This window comes from Lampris incognitus, chromosome 2, assembly GCF_029633865.1.
Source record: "Lampris incognitus isolate fLamInc1 chromosome 2, fLamInc1.hap2, whole genome shotgun sequence".
NCBI lineage: Eukaryota > Metazoa > Chordata > Actinopteri > Lampriformes > Lampridae > Lampris > Lampris incognitus.
Genome location: NC_079212.1, coordinates 91,852,665 through 91,878,372, shown reverse-complemented (window position 1 = coordinate 91,878,372; position 25,708 = coordinate 91,852,665). Strand labels below are relative to the sequence as shown.

The window sequence follows — 25,708 nt, the reverse complement described above, 5'->3', positions numbered from 1 at the left end:
CAGTACATATGGTATCTCCTCCTCTGTCTGCCCCAATACACACACACACACACACACACACACACACACACATACACACACACCAGAAACTGTCCCCGCTTTCTCCTTGTGTACCTTAAAACAGCTACAGCAGCCTCTTGACTATCCTGGTGACTCACAGAAGAAGTCTGAGCTCCCCTGACACCAGGCTGCTTCCTCACACTCTTGAGTTCACCACCCCCTGAAGGGGTTTGACCGACGTTGCCGTTGTTTGTGCTTGTGTGATGTGTGTGTTGACAGGTGGTGGGTTTTGACAGTGTGGATGACGAGTCCAAGCCCGAGCACCATATCTTCAACCTTGACAGCCCGCTGCCAGTCAACTGGACAGAAGAGGATAACCCGCCCTACTCCTACTACCTCTACTACACCTATGCCAATATGACCGTGCTCAACCATCTGCGCAGGTATGAGGCCGCCAGACCGGTAATTTCAGAAAACAGGACTCTTACTCACTTCATTGCTCACCGGTTCATTTAAGTGTGTAGTCGTTCACACAAAACCCCTTTTGAATGATATGTTAGCTTAAAAAGATTTTTTGTTCATGTATTTATCTTTTGCAGGAGGCGGGGCTTCCATACGTTTGTGTTGCGACCTCACTGTGGGGAGGCGGGACCTATTCACCACCTGGTGTCAGGTTTCATGCTGTCGGAGAACATTTCCCATGGACTGCTGCTCAGAAAGGTGCTTTATCGGGGGCTGGAAGTTGCATTAAAGCTACTACTACTACTACTATTACTATTATTACTACTACTACTATTACTACTACTACCACTACTACTACTTTCGATTGCTCCCGTTAGGGGTTGCCACGGCGGCTCATCCATTTCCATTTCTTCCTGTCTTCTACGTCTTTCTCTGTCACACCAGCCACCTGCATGTCCTCCCTCATCACATCCATAAACCTCCTCTTTGGCCTTCCTCTTTTCTCTCCCCTGGCAGCTCCATATTCCGCATCCTTCTCCCAATATACCCAGCATCTCTCCTCCACACATGTCCAAACCATCCCAATCTTGCCTCTCTTGCTTTGTCTCCAAACCGTCCAACCTGAGCTATCCCTCTAATATACTCATTCCTAATCCTGTCCTTCAAAGTCAAAGTGTCTTTATTGTCCCTTACAGGGAAATCAGTTTGCAGCCAGTATGATAAAAACTCACACAAAATGAAAACATACAAACACCAAGACAGAATTGACAACAGGACATAGTGGGCAAGGAGAACCAAAGGAGTTCAAATATACAGACCAAGGAAACAAGTGATCAGCAGACAACAGATGAATACTATCTACCATTTAACAATTGGATGGCAGTGGGGACAAAGGAAGCCTTGTATCTCTTGGTCCTAATACAGGGCATCCTCAACCGACGACCTGAGGCTAACAGCTCAAACTCTGGCCGAAGGGGCCGACCTTGGCACTCCAGAAGGGACTTAGCCTTTCTGAACACCTTGCTATTGTAAAGGTCCCAACGAAAATTTTAGCATCTTCAACTCTGCCACCTCCATCTCCGCCCCCGTCTCCAAACCATACAACATAGCTGGTTTCACAACCATCTTGTAAACCTTCCCTTTAAGTTGCATTAAAGCAAAGAGGATTTTTTTAAATTCACACATTGATTTCACAACAGTGAATTTAGAGTAGTGGCAAGTTTCTGTCAAATCGTAGCTGTCCATCATTCTGAAATTAGTCAGAATATACTGTTAGCATTAGTAAGGTAGGTTTTGTTCATATGCTATAAAAATATATAACATATAATCAAAACAATCAGGTTTCGGTTTGTAGAAATAAAAACCCTTAAAGGTAACACGAGTCATCCTCTGACCTACTGAGCATGGATAGATATACATAGATGCACATCTGCTATACATGAAGTGCTTGTGGTTTGGTCCTCCAGTTTTTGCTACTGAAAAGCTATTGTTTTCCTATAACTTGGGGTATTTGTGCCCATGAAGTTATTTTCTGCTTAAATATAGTAATGTCAACACACATACAACCATATGTACACAACTTCATTTAATGCAAGTTAGTATCACTATCGAACCTTCACTGCCTATGAGATGAAAGAAAGCCACGTTATTTTGTCATTGTTCAGGTTACAATGACATGTTCTCTGCATGTAACCCATCCTACTGTATAGGAGAGGTGGGCAGCTGCAGCACCTGGGGACCAACTCCAGTTATTTTCCTATTGCCTTGCTCAGGGGACAGACAGGGGTATTAACCCTAACATGCATGTCTTTTTCTTTCTTTTCTTTTTTTTGCTTTCCCCCCCCCTTTTTCTCCCCAATTGTATCTGGCCAATTACCCCACTCTTCCGAGCTGTCCCGGTCGCTGCTCCACCCCCTCTGCTGATCTGGGGAGGGCTGCAGACTACCACATGCTTCCTCCGCTTCTTTTCACCTGACAGTGAGGAGCTTCACCGGGGGAAACATTGCGCGTGGGAGGATCACGCTAGTCCCCCCCCCCCCCCGAACGGGCATCCCGACCAACCAGAGGAGGCACTAGTGCAGCAACCAAGACACATTCTCACATCCGGCTTCCCACCCGCAAACACGGCCAATTGTGTCTATAGGGATGCCCGACCAAGCTGGAGGTAACACGGGGATTCGAGCCGGCGATCCCCGTGTTGGTAGGCAGTGGAATAGACCGCTATGCTACCCACACGCCCCATGCATGTCTTTTTTGGGAAACTGGAGCATCTGGAGGAAATCCACACAGACACGGGGAGAACATGCAAACTCGACACAGAAAGGACCTGGGACGCCCTAGGGTTCGAACCCAGGACCTTCTTGCTGTGAGGCAACAGTGCTAACCACTGGGCCACCGAGCAAATAGTCCATACAGCTCTGACCATTTGATAACCTGAAGTCCTAATAATCCTGTTCTATTCTTGGACCCCTATGAACCAAGACTCGGAGATGTATTTATTTATTTTTCTCCCCTCTTCCTTGCATGTCCCTTAGGCCCCAGTGCTGCAGTATCTGTACTACCTGGCTCAAATTGGCATCGCCATGTCGCCTCTGAGTAATAACAGCCTGTTCCTGAGCTATCACCGCAACCCACTGCCAGAGTACCTGTCCAGAGGCCTCATGGTCTCTCTGTCCACCGATGACCCTCTCCAGTTCCACTTCACCAAGGTCAGTCTTCATAAATGTGGACATAAACTACATGTATAGCCTGCCTTTCAAGTGCAGGAGCCTGGAAGAGTTTTAACAGAAACAAGACAATAGGGCTAATTTGTTGCTAAATTTGTTGTTAAATTATGTTCACTTTTCTTATAAGCACATATTCCATGCTGGTGTGTGTGTGTGTGTGTGTGTGTGTGTGTGTGTGTGTGTGTGTGTGTGTGTGTGTGTGTGTGTGTGTGTGTGTGTGTGTGTGTGTGTGTGTGATTGCCCTTAGGAGCCTCTGATGGAGGAGTACAGCATCGCCACTCAGGTGTGGAAACTGAGCTCCTGTGACATGTGTGAGCTGGCGAGAAACAGTGTCCTCATGAGCGGTTTCTCACATAAGGTAGCTGTTGTGTGCTCAGCGTGTCACTTAATTTTCCTTTTAAAACTATTATGGTAACATGCAATGGTCCGTTGTTGTAGCAACTATCCGTCAAAGTACGTTTCCATATCAGCTGGCATATATTTCTGTATCAGTTTGCCCTGTATTTATTTTGGCTGCTCTGTGCTTCAGGTAAAAAGCTACTGGCTGGGGCCCTACTACTGCAGGGAGGGTCCTGAGAGCAATGACATCCGCCGCACGAATGTCCCCGACATTCGCGTGGCCTACCGCAGCGAGACCCTCTGCGAGGAGCTCAACCTCATCATCCATGCCGTGCGCACAGAGGAGCTGGACACCATTGATGAGGAAGATTCTTTGTCCATGGCCCCCCTCCCCGGACAGCGCTAAAATCAGCAGTCGTCTCCACCTGTAAATCCTCTCCACCCTTCGGCCCCTCCCAGCATGACTTTGAAGAGGGTTGATGCTAGATCCAACGGGGTGTAGGCACGAAAGTAGCCGTGATTGGCTGTTGCATCAGCCAATAGACAGCACGGAACCTCAAAGCGCACTGACTTGAAACAAACGATGCACACTGAAACATTTAGCTAGCTAGCTAGCTTACATCTGACCTTAACATTGCCAGATCGTACTGTAACGATAGCTAATGTTAAAGCTTGCTAACAATGGGAATTCAAAAAGAGTTTATACCCTAACCCTAACCCTAACCAACAACCAATCACGTCTACGTCCGTGCCTACACCCCGTTGGATCTAGCATCAACCTTTGAAGAGATGCAAAGAGAGGACTCTTGTCCTCGCTCTACCTCTGACAACCCCCAGCTCAACTCCCAGCCATTGCTATTGAACGTCACGTCACGTCACGTCACCTCACGTCAACAGCCACACCGCTGCCAAAAGCCATGGAAGCAGTGCCCCCTAGAGTGCTCAGACCTCAGTTGTCTTTGTCGTTTGAACATGGGTTGTAGACCCATGTGCAGAAAAGGGATAGCCAGCCCACTGTTTCTCTGAGATTCAGTATTTTTGCAGACTGAGCTTGAGTTAGATCTGTCCATTTCTGTCCCTTCTCTTCACGTCTCACTGTGACAGGTCGAGTCTCAGTGGGCATGGCTAAGGTTAGCCGGGGATAATTGGCGCCAGCATATTCCATTAATGCACAAAGTAAGCGGGGAGACCTGAGAAAGCTGTGTCTTTATGTGTTCTTAGTAATCAAGGTAAGAAAGTCACAGAAAGTGAATCAGTTCATCTGGACACAACGTTTACTGAGAGAAACGTTTCATCCCTCATCTCACTGAGCCTGAAGAGGTCAAGGATCAGGAACAATTTATTGTCATTTCTTATATACACTTGTATACACAAAGAAATGACATTTCGTTTCCCCCAGCCCACAGCAATGCAACACAAAAAACACGTCCATAATTTCCCAAAAACGACGCCACCAAAAACATACAAAAACAAAGAGAACAAAGCAAAATAAAAAACACAAACAGTGAACAACACAGTCCACTCAGTGCAACTCAGTCCAAAAAATTCTTCTGTCCAGAGAATGAACGCCAGCCAGGATGACTGGCGGAACCGCCGGTCTGCATGGGCTAGCAGTTAGCTTAGCCTGCCCTGCTTCCGCGTCCTGCCAGACTGCCCTCGGTGTTTCCTCCCCATGCGCAGCTCCAGGTAGGGCCGTGGTTCCTGGGCCCATTGGATGAGGCAGACCAGACTCCCTCAGCCGATCCAACGCCAGCTCTCCTAGCCATTAAGCGAAAAAAATCGACGAACAAAATAAAAACCTTCACATGAAGACACAAACTTAGATGTGGACAAAGACACTGCATAGTCGGCACTGGGTGAGGCCGCCATCTTCCACACAAGTAACATTTCTCTCTCAATAAACGGGGCCTGATGAACTGATTCAACTTTCTTTGACTGGGAAAGTTGTGTTTCCCTCGCTAAAGACACTGTAAGTGAGTGTTTCCTCTGCTTAGTCCATCTCATAGCTCCTCCTTCTGACTCCATTTTGTCAGGCCAAAGCCACACAGTCCAACATCAGTTGATCTATGGACTTTGCTAGAAAAGATGACCGATGTCATCTCACAGAACTATCTCCACAGTAAACCCATCCTGAGAGCCGCTCATAGTCCACGACCCATTCATGCTGCCTTACTAAACGTAACACGTCCTGCATCTTCACGACACCCACAGCCATTATGTAGGAACGTAGATGCAACGGTGTTTAAATTCGTACAGTGTGATTGTCGGCTCAGATTTGCCTTCCTTGCTCAACCATGTTTGGTATGTTTTCAGAGTTTTGAGTAGTCAAATCTAGTGTTAATCAAAGTTATTAGCTTATAATGAGAATTTATATTTCAAAACATAGAAGAAGCTGCTTTACACACTAGCGACTTGAGAAGTCGGTCAGACAGGTGTAGCGTTAAGACTGTTTTAGCGCTCGCTAAACTGTGTTGCTTGTGCTCACTGTGTTTTCAGACGATCGGTGACCACACGTGTAAACTACTCGCAGCACGACTGCATGCCGCGTTCCTATAATTTTCATTAGCTGAGGATAAAAGAACGGCGAGAGGGATGCCAGCAGACTTTGTAGGCCTCAAGCCGGAGAGGAGCCAACTTCCTGTGGTCGACTGAAAACATTCCACAAAGGGAAAGGGATTTTTTTATAAGTAATTGTTAGGTCTGAAATACCTCTAAGAAGAGTAGATTTGCACCATTGCGGTATGTTTGTACCCGATGGTCTGTTTCTGGAACTGTGGCGGTGTGCATAATAGAGCACGGCAACCACAGGTTACAGCACAGGTGAAGCGGAATGAACTCAGAAATCATCCCGGGGGGGGGGGGGGCGAACATCCCCACCGTAACCTCACTGTGACTGTTGAATAGTTGGACCCTTTGCACCACCTTGTGCTTGAGCCTTGATCCTGCTCTGTTCCCTCCCCCCACCCTTGTAGACAGACTTAAGCAAGGTGAGTTCCCCAGGACAAACCCTATGAAGCTGTTTATTTTCCGCCTTTTGCATGACGTGCACTGTACGCACCAAGACAGGACTTACCAGTGCCTTTTTGTTTTAGCTTTGGGCACTGCTTGCCCATTCTCCAAGCTGTTTTCTCGTATGAAGATTTCATCTTTCGTCGGATAAAATGGCGAGCTCTGCACCAGTTTTATCATATCACATGGGCTCCCATGCTGATATCATGAGAAATGATGAATGAAACACAACACCCAGCTGGATGCTTGGTGTCTGCTTCGGCCTTCTCATAACTTGGAAAGAAAGCTTTTTCTTCCCTTTTCCAATGCTCTGCTTTTAAGTGCTTTTTCTCATGTAATGCATGCCTGCATGGATAATTACTGTCTAGAAGAGAGACTGAGAAGTTAATTACAGCAAGCTGTAATGTAAAACAACAAGAATTCAGGGCTGCTGACCAGCTGTCATGTAATACGTTTGCAATGATAATTTGGTCACGCAAAACCAAATTGAAAGTCCACTTCGTCCTCCCTCTTGAAATGCACAAACCATGCTGGGACACAGTAAGGACTGTTGCATGAGTCTTTATGGCATTTTTACGACTTCACCCTAGTTGAAGCTGGGATCACCAAGCACTATCTGGAGATTTTTGTATTGCATACCCATCCTCACTCATACCTCTCTCTGTCGTTGGACATCTTCTTCATGTCCATGTCCATCATACTGTGAGGGTTATTTTTCACCGTTATTGTTTCTGTATCATAATACTTGATGCCAAGGCTGTTCTTCCGTGAGAATTATGGAGCTGATGTTGCAAAATTGGCTCCACAGCCACCTACCATCCAACGTAGTCATAAGAACGAGAAGAGATAACGTCCTAGAATGTCAGCATTTGAAACTAGCCTACTGTAATGTACATGTTCACTTTGAAAGCAGATCATTAATACAGTTAATAAGAGCCCATCATAATTGGGGAGGGTAAACGTGGCTTCTCATTTAAAGGGATGCACTACGGTTGTGTTTGTCCAGTACATGATGGGATTCATGTGGTCGTTGGATTTCCTGTACAAAGTTTATTTTTTTAAAGGCTATAGACGTAAGAAATTTTCTATAAAGATATATTGATGTTTAATTTTCAAAATTAATTGCGTTCATGGAGTATTCATTCATGAATGGTACGTACAGATTTTTTTTTCACCTTTGTGATTTTATTCTTATTTTAGCCTTATCTTACAAAGTTTTAAGCTTAAAATAATTCGATCCAATATTTCACTTTTTTTGGTTTCGTTTGATTTATTGTGTTCACCTTTAATAGTGTTTTTATTGTTTCTACTCTGATTAGTGTTCCTCATACCTCTCCATTTTATCTGGAGAAAAAAATTCAAGCCAAAAGATGTCTGTATATTGTCACACCCACTCGCTCTTTCACTCTTGTTTCACATCACAGCCATAGAATTCGCCTTTTTAGATGTAATTTGTAAAGACAAACTGTCTTACAATACGTTGTAACATGAATGACATGTTACAAAGTAGCAAGTCATTCATGTTACAAGTCATGTTACAAAGTAACATGAGACACGTTACAAAGTAACAACATGTAATTCATGTTACTTTGTAACATGAATTACATAACATGTTTTTGTGTTTAGGGATTGAAGGAAGGATGCACACCAAAGGCACAGACACCTGTGGTCAGTCTCTGGGATGATATGTGGTCAAATATCAATCCAGCTGGTTTATAGTATGTAATTCAGATAATGTCTAATGTCCTCCATCGTGCAGAGGTGGCTGGTGACTGTATCATGAGCAGTTCACTTTATGGCTTCATGTTTTCTGTTCATGGGTCACAGTAGCGGAGAACTAAATTTTTGTAGCATGCACAATGTAGTGCACCCTACCTCACAAATATCCTCTGTTCTCATCTTGTTGCTGTATACTGTGTTTTCCTCAACAACGCCAGCGTTGTACCCTAGAAATTAAGAATAGCACACAAGGATTCACGTGTGAGACGGAGAGCAGCAGCAGCCAGTGGGAGATGCTGTTCACTGTTCTGCCATATAGTGAACCAGCACAAAAACAACCCAGAGACTATTCAAATATCTTCACTTACACCCCGAGTTGACTCTTGTTCTTGTAATAGTCACATTTATGTATTCCCAAGTACTTATTTCAAAAGAAAGTATTATGATGCTCACACTCTATTCTCATTAGTTAGTTTTTTTTCTCATAATGCCTGTTTTTACACATTGTCACTTTTTTTGTTGAAATCTGATTTGTTGTATCGTGTTTAGTGATCTTTACTCATTCTCATGGCTTGAAATAGACTGAGTTTCAGTCTGATGCCTCGGATATGGTTCATGTGTAACGTCTGAAGAATAAAATAAAGGCATGTTTATTCATTGCACAAGTGTCGAGTACCATCGTTTGGTGTTTGAGCAAGACCGCTAAGTGTTCTGTAGTTAAAAGTGTGACCATAACAGAAATCAAACATATAACGTGTTCGCTAATGTCCCTTTTGGTTGACAATTCAGATCAAGCTCCCCAGTTCATTCAGGAGTTTACTGCAATAAGCCATTCACTAAGCAAGATCTGACCAATTTAATGTATTCACTGCAGTATTTTAATATATTCTGGTGGCTACTGCTAACATTCCGTCCACATCAATCATAATACATTTTACAGTGATATAGTATAAATATATATATAGTGTTGGATTTTAAGTTTTCACATGCATCATGAATAAAAGATGGAGGATAGGTGTTTGGGCCGAGCTCCAAAAAACCTAACTGGTCAAACATGTCTTTGGCTCTTAACTAGTTTTACGGTTCGTTTAGTTCTTCATTCTTCTTCGGTCTTCCTCTGCACGTTATCCCAAGGAACTCATGATCTCCCCTCGCTGGCAAGCTGAGACATAAAACGAGAGAGTGGGTCAGGAACCGAGCCACAGAGAGGTCCAGCTGGGTGGCTCGTGGTTTCGCCGTGGGGGAAATATGGAGACAATTGACTTACCGCGTAGTTGTCCCTTACAGCCATGGCAGACTTGGCTGCCTGCAGCTGGAAGAAGACTCGACCTCCCTCCTCTGGACACACCGCCTTCAGCTCCTCCCTGGTCATCTCCAACAGCACCGAGCCGCCAACTATGCCTAAGCAACGCACCGTACTGACAGAGAGGACAGAGGTCACATCTTATGACGGTACTTGATACTGGGTACCAGTATGAGGACACACAGTTATTTTCCCCACACTTGTAGCCTGCGAGTGGGTCCCCCCCCCCCCAAGTCACTGATTTGTTATTTGCATGTACTCACATGTTACTAAAGCCCTTGTACTCCAGCCAGGCCTTTACCTCTGCAGGCTTGGACCTCTTGGTTAAAACGTAGGTGGCGGGAGTCTCCTGAAGAGGATAAAACAGGAATGCATGATAGTCTGGTTTCAATTTGCCGGGTCATTCCGGTATTTTTAAACCTGGGCCCTATTTTCCCATCATCTGGGTTCTAGATGACCAATAGGGGCAAAGATGTTTGGAATTGGTCTAGTATTGAGCAAGAACGCTTCAGCTAGCCTGCAGCCGTGAAACGGGCATCAATGTAATCCTTGGGGGGCAGTTGCGCCCGTCAAAGTACGTCCCCTTGCTTGTTTTTGCCACCAGCAGGCTCAGATTGTCATCAGTGTCTGACATCATTATGGGAAGGATCCCTTCTGGTCTCTCTTGCAGCATCCCTTTCAATGCTGCTACCGTTTGCACGCGGGGGCGTGGTTTCAGGCCTTTGCAGAGGAAGTCATGCTGAGTCCTATCAGAGATGACCGTTCATTTCAGGTAGCATAGCCTGAGACACGGGAACTGCTGGCAGTAATTTATTTCCAAAGTCATGGCTGAATAACCCAAACCCTAACCCTTCGACAAAGTAGACAAGGCAGCCCCGATAACTGGTGCACACCCTCCGGTACCGGTATCGTCATATATCATTCGTTCTCATTTTGTTTTGCCCGATTGGCCGTGTGCTCTAGAGAAAGGGTGATCTCACAGTTGTAGACACGCTCCTTTCATTGGGTCCAGTGCGATAAAGATCTAAGCTACCATTCCTGGGATTTTAGCTCTTAAGTAGAAGGGCGTCGTCGCAAAACGGCACGGGAGCCAACGAATGACAACATCACAATGCCCTATAGCAGTGTTCCTAAACCCAGTCCTCAAGGAGCCCCTATCCTGCAAATTGTCATTGTAACCCTGCATAGGTAGCCCTGCTTGTACTCACTCAACCAATCATCTCACAGCACTTAATTATGCAAGGTGTGCAACGTCTGACATAATTCATTGCTGATTGGTTGAATAACCACAAACAGGTACCTATTCAGGGCTGCAAAGTAAACCTGCAGGATAGGGGCTCCTTGAGGACTGGGTCGGGAAACACTGGCCTATAGCATTTCAGTGTTTGCAGCGGGATCTAACCTCCTCTTTCGGTGCCTTCTCCGCAGATTCCAGGACGTTATTGGGCACATAACCCACTTGCCCTTCGGTGTTCCTCACTTTCCACCACTGCTTTGACACGTCCAGCAACTGTGAATGGACAAAACGCACACCTGCTGTGATGTGGCACAATCACGCTTCCCGTTGGAACGGAGTCACGTTGGCTGACGCATCACTGATTTGAACGAAATGGAAAGCAATGGAAGAGTTGTCGGTTGGGGGTCGCCGACTCTTACCTCAACCACCTCCCCCTTCGTGATGCTGAGCTCCAGGTGGTTCCTCGCGGTGAAGTCATACATAACACACACGTAAGTGGGGATGGGGTCATCTGGGCTGAAATCAGCACACGAAAGGTCAGCCGAAGCATTTAGGGTTGACAATTAAAGCCCCCCGACTCCAAGATATATTATTTTAAGTCCCTGTACATACCGTGGTGGCGGTGGCGTCATCTGGGCTGATATCTACATGAGAAAAAGCAAATCATACGTTTGATTCCTTAGAAAAGTTGTAATTGTCTTTTATAATCTATCAAATGTGTATTTCATTTGTTTCTCTTCCATAGGAGGGCAATTCCATCCTCGGCCATGCTTTGCATTTCTCTACAGGGTTGCGTGTAGAGCCCTACCTGACGGGTAGCAGGGAACTGAGCGGCCTGACGGGTAGCAGGGAACTGAGCGGCCTGACGGGTAGCAGGGCGCTGAGCGGCCTGCCTGGTTGCAGCCTCTCTGGACGGCGGCGTCTCCGTCACCTCAGGGGCCCGCCAGCCGTCAGTGAACTCCAGAGTAAAAGTAGGGATGTCCTCGTCATCCTCGGGCCATTTGGTACTGATGAAACATCCAGCATGACTCATTACTCATTATCATCCGGACAGTAGGGCGGCTTTTATTATTAACCATCAAAACAACGGGTCACCAGTCTCTTGTGTGGGTCCTATCTTTAATAACCAACAACACAACACTTTGCTACACCACCTTGCTACACGTCGTGTACCAAAACGTTGTGTTATTAGTTATTAAAGATCGCTGACTGCAAGTATATAGTCCAGTGTGTATATAGTACAATGTATATATAGTACAGTGTGTATATAGTACAGTGTATATATAGTACAGTGTGTATATACATATATATAGTACAGTGTATATATAGTACAGTGTGTATATAGTACTGTGTGTATATAGTACAGTGTATATATAGTACAGTGTGTATATAGTACTGTGTGTATATAGTACAGTGTATATATAATACAGTGTATATATAGTACAGTGTGTGGGGGTTTTTTGTTCCAACATTATAGTAGGAATACAAAAGCAATGGACATTGTTCTTCTAATAAATGATCCGGGAGGAACAAGAACACTTGGTGTCACAGACGCAAAGAAAAACTCCCTGTGTGACTTTGTTGTGGACAACAGTACGGGATCATTGTCCTAAGTTTGTAACTGGAAGTAGGCCTAGTATTGACCGCACATTTCCAACTATGAACAGATTTTACATTATTTACACCATATCCTGATTGGACGCTTAACATGGACATGGTAAAACTGAAGCTGTTGCGCCAGTTCAACAGAGATGAAGTTGGCAGATCGCGTGTTTTGCTAACCACCAACCCGGGAAAGCAAGCTGACATGTCACAAACACCTCTCAAGAGGTCGATTTGGGAAAATGGTGGTGTGAATTCCCGTTTACAGCGGCCTCACCCAGTACCGTCCATACAGTGTCTTTGCCCATGTCTAAGTTTGTGTCTTCATTTGATGGCTGGGAGAGCTGGCGCTGGATCGGCTGGGGGAGCCTGGTCTGCTGCATCCGGCGGGCCCAAGGACCACGGCCCTGCCTGGAGCTGCACCCGAGGAGGAAACACCGAGGTGGTCTGACAGGACGCAGAACAGCTAAGCTAACTGCTAGCCCATGTAGACCAGTAGTTTCGATAACACTGAGGGCGGTCTGGCAGCGGCCTCGCCTGGCATTGACTGTTTTTAGTGTCGTCGTGTGGAGTGCAGGGAGGTGTGTCGAAGGTGTCTGGCTGGGAGAGCTGGCGCTGGATCGGCTGGGGGAGCCTGGTCTGCTGCATCTGGCGGGCCCAGGGACCACGGCCCTGCCTGGAGCTGCACCCGAGGAGGAAACACCGAGGGCGGTCTGACAGGATGTGGAAGCGGGGCAGGCTAAGCTAGCTGCTAGCCCATGCAGACTGGCAGTTCCGACAGTCCTGCATGCATTATCTTGGACAGTGATTTTTTTGCAGTTGGATATGTGTGTTCTTGTAGTTTTTGGATGTGTTTTTGTCTTTGTGTTGCACTGCTGTGGGCTGGGGGAAACGACAAATGAAGTGTTCCTCATTCCTCATTCCTAATTTGTTTGTGCATGCTGAAGGTAAAATCCGGGATTTTACTCCATTAATGAATAGTTATTCCATCCAGCTGGCATCTTTGGAGACACTCTCCAAATACAGCTATTGAAATACTTTACCAGATAGGACGAATATGCGCCAAACGCGTTATTATGAAACCCACTGCTTTTCTGGGCACGCTGTCTCTGATTGGCCAGTACTCGTACCCGTTTTCCGCGAACTCTGCCTCTGATTGGCTAGTGCTCGTCGCCTCCGTTGGTTAATGTTAGGGTTAGGGTGGGGTTAGGGATAGGGTTAGCCAATCAGAGATAGAGTAGGGGTGGGTCTTTCTATTCTTGCCCAGAAAAGCAGTGGGATCCATAATAACGCGCAGCGAACACCTTCCTACTCAACCAGGAACACTGACTGACGCGTGATGATGACGTGATCCTTCTGTTGCACAGCGAATCCACCAACTCTACAATCAGTATTGAACAGGAACCGAGGAAGCCATTTTAAAAAGGTTTGAACCATTTACTGCTGAGCGGACGGTACACAAACGACAATGTCTGCTACACTATGTAGTTGTCACCGCCAGGGGGCGGGACAGGCGGAGAAAATCACAGATTTCAGCTTTTAAGGTGATAGCCTACATCTTATTTGCTTCTCGGTCTATGGAGTTTCTGTGAAATCCTACCTCGTATGGAACCACGTGGGCAATACCAGGGGGTAGAACGCGGGGGAGAGACCGAGAGAGAATAATGGCGGGGGTTGCAGAAAAAAATAAATTTTGCCATTTTTTTCACCAATGAGGCATATAATATTAATTTAAAAAATCCAAAATCTTTAACATCTTACAACAGCATTTCAGGTTCATGGCAAGTTCATGAGGTGCTTCACTTTAAAAAAATAAATCATTGCCCTATAGCATTTTTGGGGGGTGTGAAACAAACAGGGAGGACTTTCTTCACCAGCTGAACTGGCTTTGTACTTTGGGACAACACTTTGTTGACTGGCGGGCCAGTGTCCTACCTCGGGATGTTCCAGGGGTCTCCCAGGGATTGCCACAGCTTGTCCTCCTCAGTGGTGGCTTCGTCGCTCAGAAGGCGGATACACAAGGGTGTCAGCAGAGGTGCCACAATGGTGGGCGGCAAGTCCTTGGAGCAGTGGGACACCAGCTGAGTGAGAGGAAGGATATAGCTTATTCAGACAGCCAAGCTACGCCGCTGATGCTGTGAAGATGCTACAACATAAACTGAAGTCATGACCATCCCTAATCGAAACGCTGTAGAAGTGCAGCCAGGGCCGGATCTAGGCATAGGCAAACTAGGCAGCTGCCTAGGGTCTAATTGCCACGGGGGGGGGGGGGGGGCAGACAGACAGATAAAAACATCAACTTTTGGTCTCAATTAAAAATATTTAACATAAGATATTTTAAACTATAAATAGATAATAATAAACAAAAATATGTACCTAACTAATTAACCATAATAACCATGTGGCAGTTAAAAGTAATATTGTTTGTTTACAAAGTATCAAAATGTGCTTGTTTGGGGGTGGGGTGGGGAGGGGGGGCCCCCAAGAAGAATGCTCTGCCTGGTGTAATCTATCCGTTTACTGCGGCCCTGAGTGCAGCACCAATATGGAAACGGCATGCATGACAATGCATTTACTTTTATTATTATAGTACAATATCAGAGTTCTTCACACAGTTGCTGGGTTTCGAACTGCTTTTACAAAGTCATGAATATAATTCACCACATACAGACTCAGACTTTCTCCTACGTCAGCCCAGACAGCATCCGCATGTGGGCCACCTCAGGCAGTGATGCGGCACTGATGGCCTTCTTCTGACTCTGACAAAATGGATGTGAGCCTGAAGTGGCCCACATGTATAATACCAAATATGGCCCAAATATGCCAAATCAAATGTGGGCCTTTGTTGGGAAAGATGCGGTGCTCTGGGCAACACGTGATCTGGATGTGACCCTGAAGTGGCCCGTGTGGTAAATGGTGAATATGGCCCAAATATCACAAAACAAATATGGGCCACCTTTGGCAAATATGTGGCACATGCGGCACTGCTATGGCTTGGTTCTGGCCCAGATCTGGCAAACAGGAGCGGACCGCCCAAGTGCCATCATTCCACGGGGTATGTGGGCCGGGTGAAAGTGTCGGGTGTGGGCCGGGTCCGGGCCACAGTGGTTTTGCTATCTGGGAAAGATAACGTGACACGGCGTTCAGAGCGTATCTTGCTTCAGCTGTCTGATGTGTGTCCAAGTAAAACGGGACGTTAGGGCGGACAGACGGTAGAGAGGGACGTGATCTGATTGGACGGTGCAAAACATTTGATGATATCATTGATTGGAACGTTGCTCGCCCGCCCGCTCAGACTTGGTGACGCAATCACAAAAACTAGTGTGTTTGAGTGGAAGATAAGGTGATTAGATTTTGATGTAAAGTTACTAAAAACAGATTTTTTTGTGATTTTTTTTGCCACAATTTGTTGAACAAGTTCATAACAGGTTTGGGGAAATTAGCCAACAAGGTAAAATAAGTCCATTTTCAATTCATGCTGTCTTTAAAAAACACATTTGGCGTCAACTTACAAATGCCAGGGTGGAGAAGAGGTGGTGCACTAGTTCGGGGGCACTGGGGTTACTGATCTCCCCATTGAGCAGCCCCTGTCGCAACAAACAAAAAACAAACATGCCTTCAGAGATGCACAACATCAACCGAAACCTCCCAGATTAGGACTAAGAAAGACCTAACAGTAAATAGAGATGCAGCAGACCCACCAGAAGATTGAAACCGTATTTGATTTTATGGAGACAGGTTGCAACATCCTCCGTAGATGGCATGTCCTCTGCAGCTAAAAACACAAATACGAGTGTCCGAGTTAGAGCATCACTCCTGTGCTGTTCTTTGTATGCTCGTTAAAATACCAGATATATCTTCATATTTTATACTATATACATGGTATATTACTATAACATGCAGATATGTTGCTATGTGGGCACGTGGCTATATTAACCCATCCATCCATCATCCAAGGCACTTATCCCAATCGGGGTCGCGGGGATGCTGGAACCTACACTTGCAGTCATTGGGCAGCAGGTGGAGAGACACCCTGGACAGGCTGCCAGTCCCCCCCCAGACACGGGGAGAACATGCAAACTCCACACAGAGGCCGACCCGGGACGACCCCCAAGGTTGGACTAGCCCGGGGCTCAAACCCAGGACCTTCTTGCTGTGAGGCAACCGCGCTAACCACTGCGCCACTGTGCCGCTATATTAACCCAGGACTGAAAAATATAAACATACTACACAACAGAGTAGAGATCCTTCTCCGTTGAAACAAGGGCTATTTCTGTCCTAGTTTCTCAATCACCTTTGTCCTTTTTCTTCTTCTTCTTTTTCCTCTTTTCATCTTTGGCATCTGTGGCCGCTAACTGCCCCATTATGATTTCAAGATCACTGAAGATATGATTCAAGATGTCCTGAAAAGAAAGACAGAACAAATACTAACAGTTCACACTTGGCTCCAGGTTATCTTTCACACACACTACAACTTATTCTGAGTCAAGTCTGTTGAACCAACAACAATATACAAATATTATCATTATTATTACTATTATTACTACTACTACTATTATTATTACTACTACTATTATTACTATTATTACCACTACTATTACTACTATTACTACTATTATTATTATTACTACTACTATTATTATTATTACTATTGTTATTATTACTACTACTATTATTACTACTACTACCATTACTATTATTATTACTACTACTGTTATTACCATTATTATTGCTACTACTATTATTGTGGTAACCGGTTATTTTCTTGCCCGGTGCGGGATTCGACACGGTATGTACTGCACCACAAGGCGACATCACTAACCGCTCGGCTAAAGGGTCAGACCCGTTAGCTAGGGACTAACGTGTCTTATTAGTAGTTTACATTGTTAATTATCATTATTATTATTATTATTATACTTATTATTATTTTTAATATTCAACCACGCGTTAGATGGTTTCCTGCTGGACGCCGCTGATCTGGTCGTACTGACAGGTGTGACGACACTGACCACATTTCTGTCAAGCTCTGTGTATGCACGTGGCGGTGCCGCAGGTTCTTCTTCGGCGGTGGAGGACTCCGGCGGCGGCGGCGGTTCCTGTTTTGGAGGCGTGGTCTCCTCCCGGGTCGTAGCTAGCACAGGTGTGGGCGGGTCATCCACTTCTGTAAAGATAGGAGGGAATGAGTTTTGTTTTTAAGCGTTAACTGTATTTTTGTTCGGTATGTCGTGTCGAACGTGCCGCCCTCTGCTGGAGAATAACGGGATCACGCTTTACCGCCGCCTCACCGTAGTCGGGAGCGCTCCATTTTGACCCGGCCTCATCCGGGGGTTTCCATGAAGGATTCTTCACAAGCTCGGGTCCTGCTGCTGTTACCGGGCAGCCGCTACAACACACAAGGGAGACTTGTTTTGTTTTGTTTTTTGTACTTGGCCAATTACCCCACTATTCCGAGCCGTCCCGGTCTCTGCTCCACCCCCCACCCCACCCCGCCGATCCGGGGAGGGCTCCAGACTACCACCCGTCTCCTCCAATACATGTGGAGTCACCAGCCGCTTCTTTTCACCTAACAGCGAGGAGTTTCGCCAGGGGGACGTAGCGCGTGGGATGATCACGATATTCCCCCCCAACAGGCGCCCCGACCGACCAGAGGAGGCGCCAGTGCAGCGACCAGGACACATACCCGCATCCGGCTTCCCACCCTCAGATATGGCCAATTGTGTTTGTAGGGATGCCCGACCAGCCGGACCTAGATAGCATCCGGATATGGGCCACTTCAGGCAGTGATGCGGCACTGGTGGCCTTCTTCTCGCCCTGACAAAATGGATGTGAGCCTGATTTGGCCCACATATATAATAGCAAATATGGCCCAAATATGCCAAATCAAATGTGGGCCTTTTTGGGCAAAGACGCGGTGTTCTCGGCAACATGTGATCTGGATGTGAGCCTGAAGTGGCCCGTGTGGTGAATGGTGAATATGGCCCAAATATCACAACACAAATATGGGCTACCTTTGGCAAATATGTGGCACTGCCATGGCTTGGTTCTGGCCCAGATCAGACCGCCCAAGTGCCATCATTCCACACGGTATGTGGGCCAGATGAAAGTGTCGGGTGTGGGACGGGTCCGGGCCACAGCAATTTTGCTATCTGGGGGGGTAACACGGGGGATTCGAACCGGCGATCCCCGTTTTGGTAGGCAAAGGAATAGACCGCTACGCTACCTGGACGCCCAACAACGGAGCCTTTTAGAGTAACTCGTTGATACATGTACAGTGGATTGGTTAAGTGTGCGTCAGGGCTCGGTGGTGCGGGAGAAGACACACAACATCCCGCGGTACATCAGCTAGCTGACGGAGCGCCTCATGAGCCTACCTGGGGCCAAGATCCTCTGGCTTGCGTGCAAGTGCTCTTGAGAGGCCCCTTTCAATGTAGTCTGCCTACAAATGACAAGAAACACACACACACACACACACACACACACACACACACACACACTGCTATTAGATACCAGGCTAATATGGAGTATCAATAACACACCTAAATCTGCTACCAAAAGCCACAAGTATGTCAGAAGGAAAAACATGGAAGTCTGTATATTTTTAATCGTGGGGCAAAAAAACCTGATTCTATCTCAGCCATGTTGCCCCTTGACCCCAAAATAATGGTCCAAGGCTGCACAGTTCAGCAAACATAATGCATCAGGTTGGTCTGAGTCGCCCGAAAATGTGGAGATTCGCAAGTGGAACCGAAAGTGAACAAGTGATGTTGGTGGTGCATCCCAAACACACACACTTATTTCAGTCATTTATGTATTTATCTATTCACTCACTCACTCACTCACTCACTCACTCACTCACTCACTCACTCACTCACTCACTCATTCATTCATTCATTCCCCGCGGAACTGTGGGAAAATGACAGTCGAGACCATGCCCATGCCATCCTACAGGGGGCGCCACAACCCCCCCCCCACACACACACATTTGTTTTATACATGTGAGGACCCTCATTGACTACATTAATTCCTTAACCTTAACCCTAACCCTAACCCAACCCTAACCTTAACCCTAACCTTAACCCTTACCCAAACCTAACCCTAACCCAACCCTAACCTTAGCCTTAACCCTAACCCTAGCCTTAACCCTAACCTTAACCTTAACCTTAACCCTAACCTTAACCCTAACCTTAACCCCAACCTTAACCCTAAACTTAACCTTAACCCTAACCTTAACCGTAGTCTTAACCTTAACCCTAACCTCAACTCTAACCGCAGCCTTAACCTTAACCCTAACCTTAAACTTAACCTTAACCTTAACCCTAACCTTAACCATCTAACTCCATGTCTAACCTTAACCCTTACCCCAAATTTAATCTAATCCTAATTCCAACCTTAATCCTAAACCCGGCCCTGTGATGGCCTGGCAGTCTGTCCAGGGTGTCTCCCCGCCTGCCGCCCAGTGACTGCTGGGATAGGCTCCAGCATCCCCGCCACCCTGAGAGCAGGATAAGCGGTCTGGATAGTGGATGGATCCTGAACCCAAATCTGAACCCTACAATAGACCGTTAGAGAAGTCAGGACCGGCCAACATGTCCCCCCTTTGTGAAAACGTCTTCACTTCGGTGGTTAAAAACTCAGATTGTTGCTCAACAAGAGCCCAGATGAGCACGTGTCGGGTTTTCTGTCCTCGTGGGGACCAAAAGTGCACGTGGAGTCAAAATACTGCCTTCCTAACGCTGAACCCCTAAAATGGACCCTAACCTTTAACCCTTTACCTAACTCTAATCCCAGTCCCAACCAATACCCTAACGTTAACCCTAACATGATCCAAGATCACCCAAATGTAAACCCAACCTGGACTCCGAGCCTCATTCTAATGCAGAGATTAGACCTAGACCTAAACCTAGACCTAACCATAACCCCAACCGTAAACCAAACTCCTTCCTCAGAGATAACCCTGCTCCTCATGCGGTCTCAACACATTTCCCCTACAAGGTAGCTGGTCTTTTTATTTATATACTTATTTAACCCCTCCCCCATTTTCTCCCCGCTTTTTCTCCCCAATTGTACCCGTCCAATTACACCACTCTTCCGAGCAGTCCCGGTCTCTGCTCCACCCCCTCTGCCGATCCGGGGAGGGCTGCAGACTACCACATGCCTCCTCCCATACATGTGGAGTCGCCAGCCGCTTCTCTTCACCTGACAGTGAGGAGTTTCAACAGGGGGACGTAGCGTGTGGGAGGATCACGCTACCCCCCCCCCCGAACAAGACGCCCCGACCGACCAGAGGGGGCGCTAGTGGAGCGGCCAGGACACAAACCCACATCCGGCTTCCCACCCACAGCCACGGCCGATTGTGTCTGTAGGGACGCCCGACCATGCCGGAGGTAACACGGGGATTCGAACTGGCGATCCCCGTGTTGGTATAGGCAACGGAATAGACCTCCACGCCACCCGGACGCCCTGGTAGCGTGGTCTTTATGAGTACACTGGTTCATCATGAGGACAGAAAAATGTACACACACACACACACACACACACACACACACACACACACACACACACACAAGGCATTTGCTCGTTTCATTTACACCCATGCCTTGGGGAGCGCTGGTCTTACGGTCTCAAACCTCACCCTCAGCTCATGACACTGGAACAGGAAGACGCTGGTGGTCGTGTTCTGGTGGTCCTGCATCGACGCTACCAGCAGGGAGCTGAACACATCGCTGTCCAGCACCGCGCGGAGCTCCTTGATGCTGCTGAGCGCCACAGACTCCAGCTCCTCCTAATCCGGGAAGAGTGTGTGTGTGTGTGTGTGCATGGGAGGGGGGGGTTTAGTGTGGATTGTGACAGACACACTAACCGCATTGCCTCTGCATGATGGATGTGATTGGGTCAGACAGGAAGACGCCCCACCTTGGTCTCGGTGTCGGACAGGAGCAGGCGGTCTCCCCTCACCTCCAGCAGCATGTCCTGGCCCCAGACGCGGCCCATACCTTCCAGCAGCTTCAGCCGCTCCACGCAGCCCGCCACGTTCTGCAGCTCCGCCCCGTCCAGCTCACACGTGAACAGGTGCTGTGGGGGGGAGGAGACAGCCCCGCATGAGGCGCGAGCCAGACTAGCAATGGCGTTCAAATCCTCATTACGTCAGGGTAGAGGGTAGTTCCCATCGACGCAGAGACGGGCAACTGAGCATGCGCAAGTACTCGTTGCCTCCGTTGTTTGGGTAGGTTAAGGTTGGGGTTAGGGCGGGGTTAGGGTTAAAGTCAGCTAATCAGACGCAGAGCAGGGGCGGGTCTTCCTAGAATCCTAGCGCCTGGATGCTACGCGGGGCGTGTGGAGGCGTGGTAGAGGCATTTCGCGCATGCTCAGTTGACCGTTCTCTACTCCATTTCCGTTCTCTGCATCGATGGGAACTAGCCTCTACCATTACGTCAGTGAGCCGGTGCCAGACCAGCAGCCCCCGTTTGAGCTACACAGCTGTGTGAGTAAAGATGTCCTGGCCAAGGTGACGGTGTGTGACGGTGTGGTGCACGCTGTCGTCACACATACCTCCACTCTGTACTGGTAACGGTCCATCATCTGGTTTATGGACGCTGCGTAGTCCTTTCTTTGCACTGCGGGGACACATCGTCAGATACTGCATGAAGTTTAAAGTGCTACATCAGACAAATGTACGGTTTTTTGGGGGGGGGTTCCCCCCTTTTTCTCTGAAATGTATTGGGCCAATTACCCCACTCTTCCGAGCCGTACCGGTCGCTGCTCCACCCCCTCTGCCTATCCGGAGAGGGCTGCAGACTACCACATGCCTCCTCCGACACGTATGGAGTCGCCAGCCGCTTCTTTTCCCCTGACAGTGAGGAGTTTCACCAGGGGGACGTAGCGCGTCCCAGATAGCATCCGGATGTGGGCCACTTCAGGCAGTGATGCGGCACTGATGGCCTTCACCTGGCCCTGACAAAACGGATGTGATCCTGAAGTGGCCCACATGTACGATAGCAAATATGGCCCAAATATGTCACGTGACCCTGAAGTGGCCCGTGTGGTAAATGGTGAATGTGGCCAAATATGGGCCACCTTTGGCAAATATGTGGCACATGCGGCACTGCTCTGGCTTGGTTCTGGCCCAGATCTGGCAAGCAGGAGCGGACCGCCCAAGTGCCCTCATTCCACGCGGTATGTGGGCCGGGTGGAAGTGTCGGGTGTGGGACGGGTCCGAGCCACAGCAATTTTGCTGTCTGGGGTGGGAGGATCACGCTGTTCCCCACAGTCCCGCCGAACAGGCGCCCCGACCGACCACAGGAGGCGCTAGTTGCAGCGACCAGGACACACACACGCCCACAGACACGGCCAATTGTGTCTGAAGGGACGCCCCGACCAAGCCGGGGGTAACACGGGGATTCGAACCGGCGATCCCCGTGTTGGTAGGCAACACGTGTTATGTCACGTGTCATTTAGCTCTAACTTACGGTAGATTGACTTGGCACTGGGCTTGGACAGACCTGATGCCTGGGAGGAAACCTCGTCCATCGTAGAATAACCACTGTCATACAAACACGGGTTGTTACAGTAGTCATCATCATGGTAATGAACGAATTAATGAATGAATTAATTAATGAATGAATACGGTGAGGAAATACATACGTAGACTGGACAGATCCTGCATAGCTGCTTTCGTCATTGCCGAAGGGACTGTTACTCCTGAACATTTTCAACACCAAGGGGAAACACCTGCAACATGGGGGACTTGAACGCATAGACACACAACGCACGTGTAATGTCAGCGGGTGTCATGGCTGCAGTTTAATCATTAGGGGAAACCAACGACGTCACATTTCTCTGTTAATCATTCATTTTGTGCTGGACGTCCATGCCGGAGTCAGTCTGCCGGAGAAGCTGAGATCACTCCCCTGTACGTTACGTTGTATGGACAGAGTCGACACACCGCTGTTTCTGCCATTGTAACAGCGGTGTGTAGACTCTCCCTGTGCTGGAACTGTTTTCCATTGACAGGTTAATTTTGGTATTGCAGATAATGTGGTAATTACACTTCCTGTGTAGCATAGAAGAAGAGTATCAGACAGGAAGTCCATGCTTCTCAGCAGAAAAAAGCAGTGATCCTGTGATGGACGAGATAATCCTCAACCATCCTTTTGTTTCCAGACCTTTGAGTGGCATTTATCATTTCATTATACTGTTGTTCCCTAGTGTCCTCACCGTGTGCCTATACTGAGTTTTCACAATTAGCTAAACTCCTCTCCCTCTTTTTAATCGCAACTCTCGTGCCCCATACACCACACGACCCCGGGAATGCTCTTTTATTCACACTAGCCAGACCCCCCCCCCCCCCCATCTCCCAAGTGACGACATTAGTCTCAGTCACGGTGCTACAGTCAGTTATTCCGTAAACGGTCTCCTACTTAGTTTGAGTCGAACCCCCAAAACAACAACCCAACAATAACCACAACATGAACACCACATCATTAAGACGCAATTTTAAATCTTAACATTAACCGTCCCATCAGCCATTGCGCTTCCCCCCAGCGCAGAACCGCCGGCAGTCAGAGAGACCGCCTCCCCCGGGGTCGCTACAGTATGACGTCATTGTTTTGTTTGTAAGGCGCGTGTGTAGCAGATTTGGAATGGAGTGTTTACTCTCTTTATTATTGAAAATGTACATTCCGCGCAGCCCCGCCCACTGTTCAAAATAAAGCTATGTTTTATTTATCTATTTATTTTTATTGCATTTGTACGTTAGGAGAAGTTAGGCATAGTGTCTAAGCTGTTCCGCAGCCACCAGCCACTACTTGGGGGGGGGGGTGCAGCGTCTCCTAGTGGTGGGGGAGCTGCTGTTAATGCTCTTTATTTCCACTTTAGGGGTGTAGGGTGAAATCCTTGCTTTTATTTAAGTTTGTTTTGAGTCATGGAACATCATAAAGTCGAGCCTTATCTCATTCAACATATACTATAGACCCTGTTTACACTTGGTTTTAAAACGCTTTCTGGGCGATCGGATCACAAGTGGACAGCGAGACACATCACCGTTTACACCTGTGTCTATCATGCGTCTCCAAATGCGTCCTGCTGACCACTTGTGATCAGATTTCGTTACTCCGGAGAAGAAGAAGACGGAGAATATTTCCTGTTACGACCTTGTCGGGGACGCATCAGGACACATTAGTGTTTACGCTACAAAAGATATGTGGTCAAATGCGTCCCAGACCACCTCGGCAAGCGGTTTGAGTAAGCGGTTCCCAAACCGTTTTGGTGGTCGTTTACACTTGTATTTAGCGCCGTCCACTTGCGATCCGATCGCAAAAAACCCAGTGTAAACGGGGTCTGTGAGAAATGGCCTCAGTTGTGTTCGTCGCCTCTCGGCCCAGCAGTACGTCATCCCAACCGGCCTCCCAAACTCATCTATATGGGGCCGCAAGACAGTCTTGTCACAAACTCTCAAAATAAGTTTCCCAACAGCATGAAATTTAAAAAAAAGAAGTGTGCAATGAGCAAAGGACACCTGAAGCACACAATCCAAACAGACTCCAGATCAAGACACAAACCCACAAATGCCAATGATAAGGAACATTTCTGCGAGCAAACTGCGTAAGGTTTCCTCTCATAAGAAATAAAAGCTAATGGGCCCACGGGGGCTCTGTACATCAGTGAAAGGCCTCGTATTGACTCTTGAGTTTAACTTCAGGGTATGGACATGTTGACTTTGGTGCACCTTGCCATTTCATGAACTGGTCTAGTGCTGATGACCGCTTACAGCAAACACACACTTCCTGTAAATCTCCAACTTACAGTGAGGATGTCCCGCGTCTCTTCTTGCCTTCTGATGTCTGCAGGAATAAGTGGTATCTGTTTTGAATTATTTTATCCTCCCGTTTGGCACAAAATGCCCCCCCTCATATTCCAGACCTGAGTTTCAGCCACAGGAAAAAAAATGCACTCATGACTTCCTCATAAAGAGAAAAAGAAGAAGGGGGCCAAAGTCCACCGAGAAAGGCACATTGATCTATGGGATGTGCTTGCGCAGGTTGGAAGCCAACTGGGTTGAAGATGTGTGAGCTCGTCAATGCGGCATCACATCCGGCCAAAGGTCACAAGGTAAGGAGGGTTGTCCGCCCACCCCGCCCTGGGAGAGTAAACCAGATCCACACAGCAGTGGATTCATTTCACTTCCCATCACAGGATGACGAGTCGAGAGACACCTGGTTGCATTTTCTTGTCCATCTGAAATAAACACTGTGTTTCCACAAGGCTTCGCCACACAGCCGTGGATGGAAGCTTTTACTGGACTTTATTATCTGT

The 25,708-nt window shown here is 47.4% G+C and overlaps 2 protein-coding genes across 5 annotated transcripts in view; one reads left to right on the top strand and one right to left on the bottom strand.

Moving 5' to 3' along the window:
• Positions 1-8,920, top strand: part of ampd2a (adenosine monophosphate deaminase 2a) — a 77,448-nt gene extending 68,528 nt beyond the window's left edge. For 2 of the 3 annotated variants that reach the window (XM_056298232.1, XM_056298248.1), the window contains 5 exons: positions 280-443; positions 600-720; positions 2,997-3,170; positions 3,436-3,546; positions 3,718-8,920. In XM_056298232.1, coding sequence (XP_056154207.1) covers positions 280-443; positions 600-720; positions 2,997-3,170; positions 3,436-3,546; positions 3,718-3,933 — 786 coding nt within the window. In that variant the 3' untranslated portion in view covers positions 3,934-8,920. The remainder of the gene's footprint in view (positions 1-279; positions 444-599; positions 721-2,996; positions 3,171-3,435; positions 3,547-3,717) is intronic. The other variant, XM_056298240.1, reaches the window with a different exon arrangement.
• A 160-nt stretch (positions 8,921-9,080) lies between these two features.
• On the bottom strand, positions 9,081-25,343 carry eps8l3a (EPS8-like 3a). 2 transcript variants are annotated; one of them, XM_056298305.1, is made up of 20 exons: positions 25,199-25,343; positions 23,039-23,140; positions 22,864-22,937; positions 21,947-22,011; positions 21,311-21,469; positions 21,030-21,179; positions 18,769-18,833; positions 17,683-17,780; positions 17,407-17,558; positions 16,692-16,800; positions 16,099-16,172; positions 15,910-15,984; positions 14,333-14,478; positions 11,631-11,802; positions 11,408-11,439; positions 11,215-11,311; positions 10,961-11,068; positions 9,822-9,907; positions 9,523-9,673; positions 9,081-9,417 (listed from the first exon to the last, which is right to left on the bottom strand). In XM_056298305.1, exons 2-20 carry the CDS (start codon positions 23,101-23,103, stop codon positions 9,394-9,396), a joined length of 1,902 nt encoding a protein of 633 aa, XP_056154280.1. In that variant the 5' UTR covers positions 23,104-23,140; positions 25,199-25,343; the 3' UTR covers positions 9,081-9,393. The 2 variants fall into 2 exon arrangements, with proteins under 2 accessions (XP_056154280.1, XP_056154287.1); XM_056298312.1 differs by lacking the exons at positions 22,864-22,937; positions 23,039-23,140 and having other exon boundaries at positions 9,082-9,417.
• Positions 25,344-25,708: the final 365 nt, after the last annotated feature.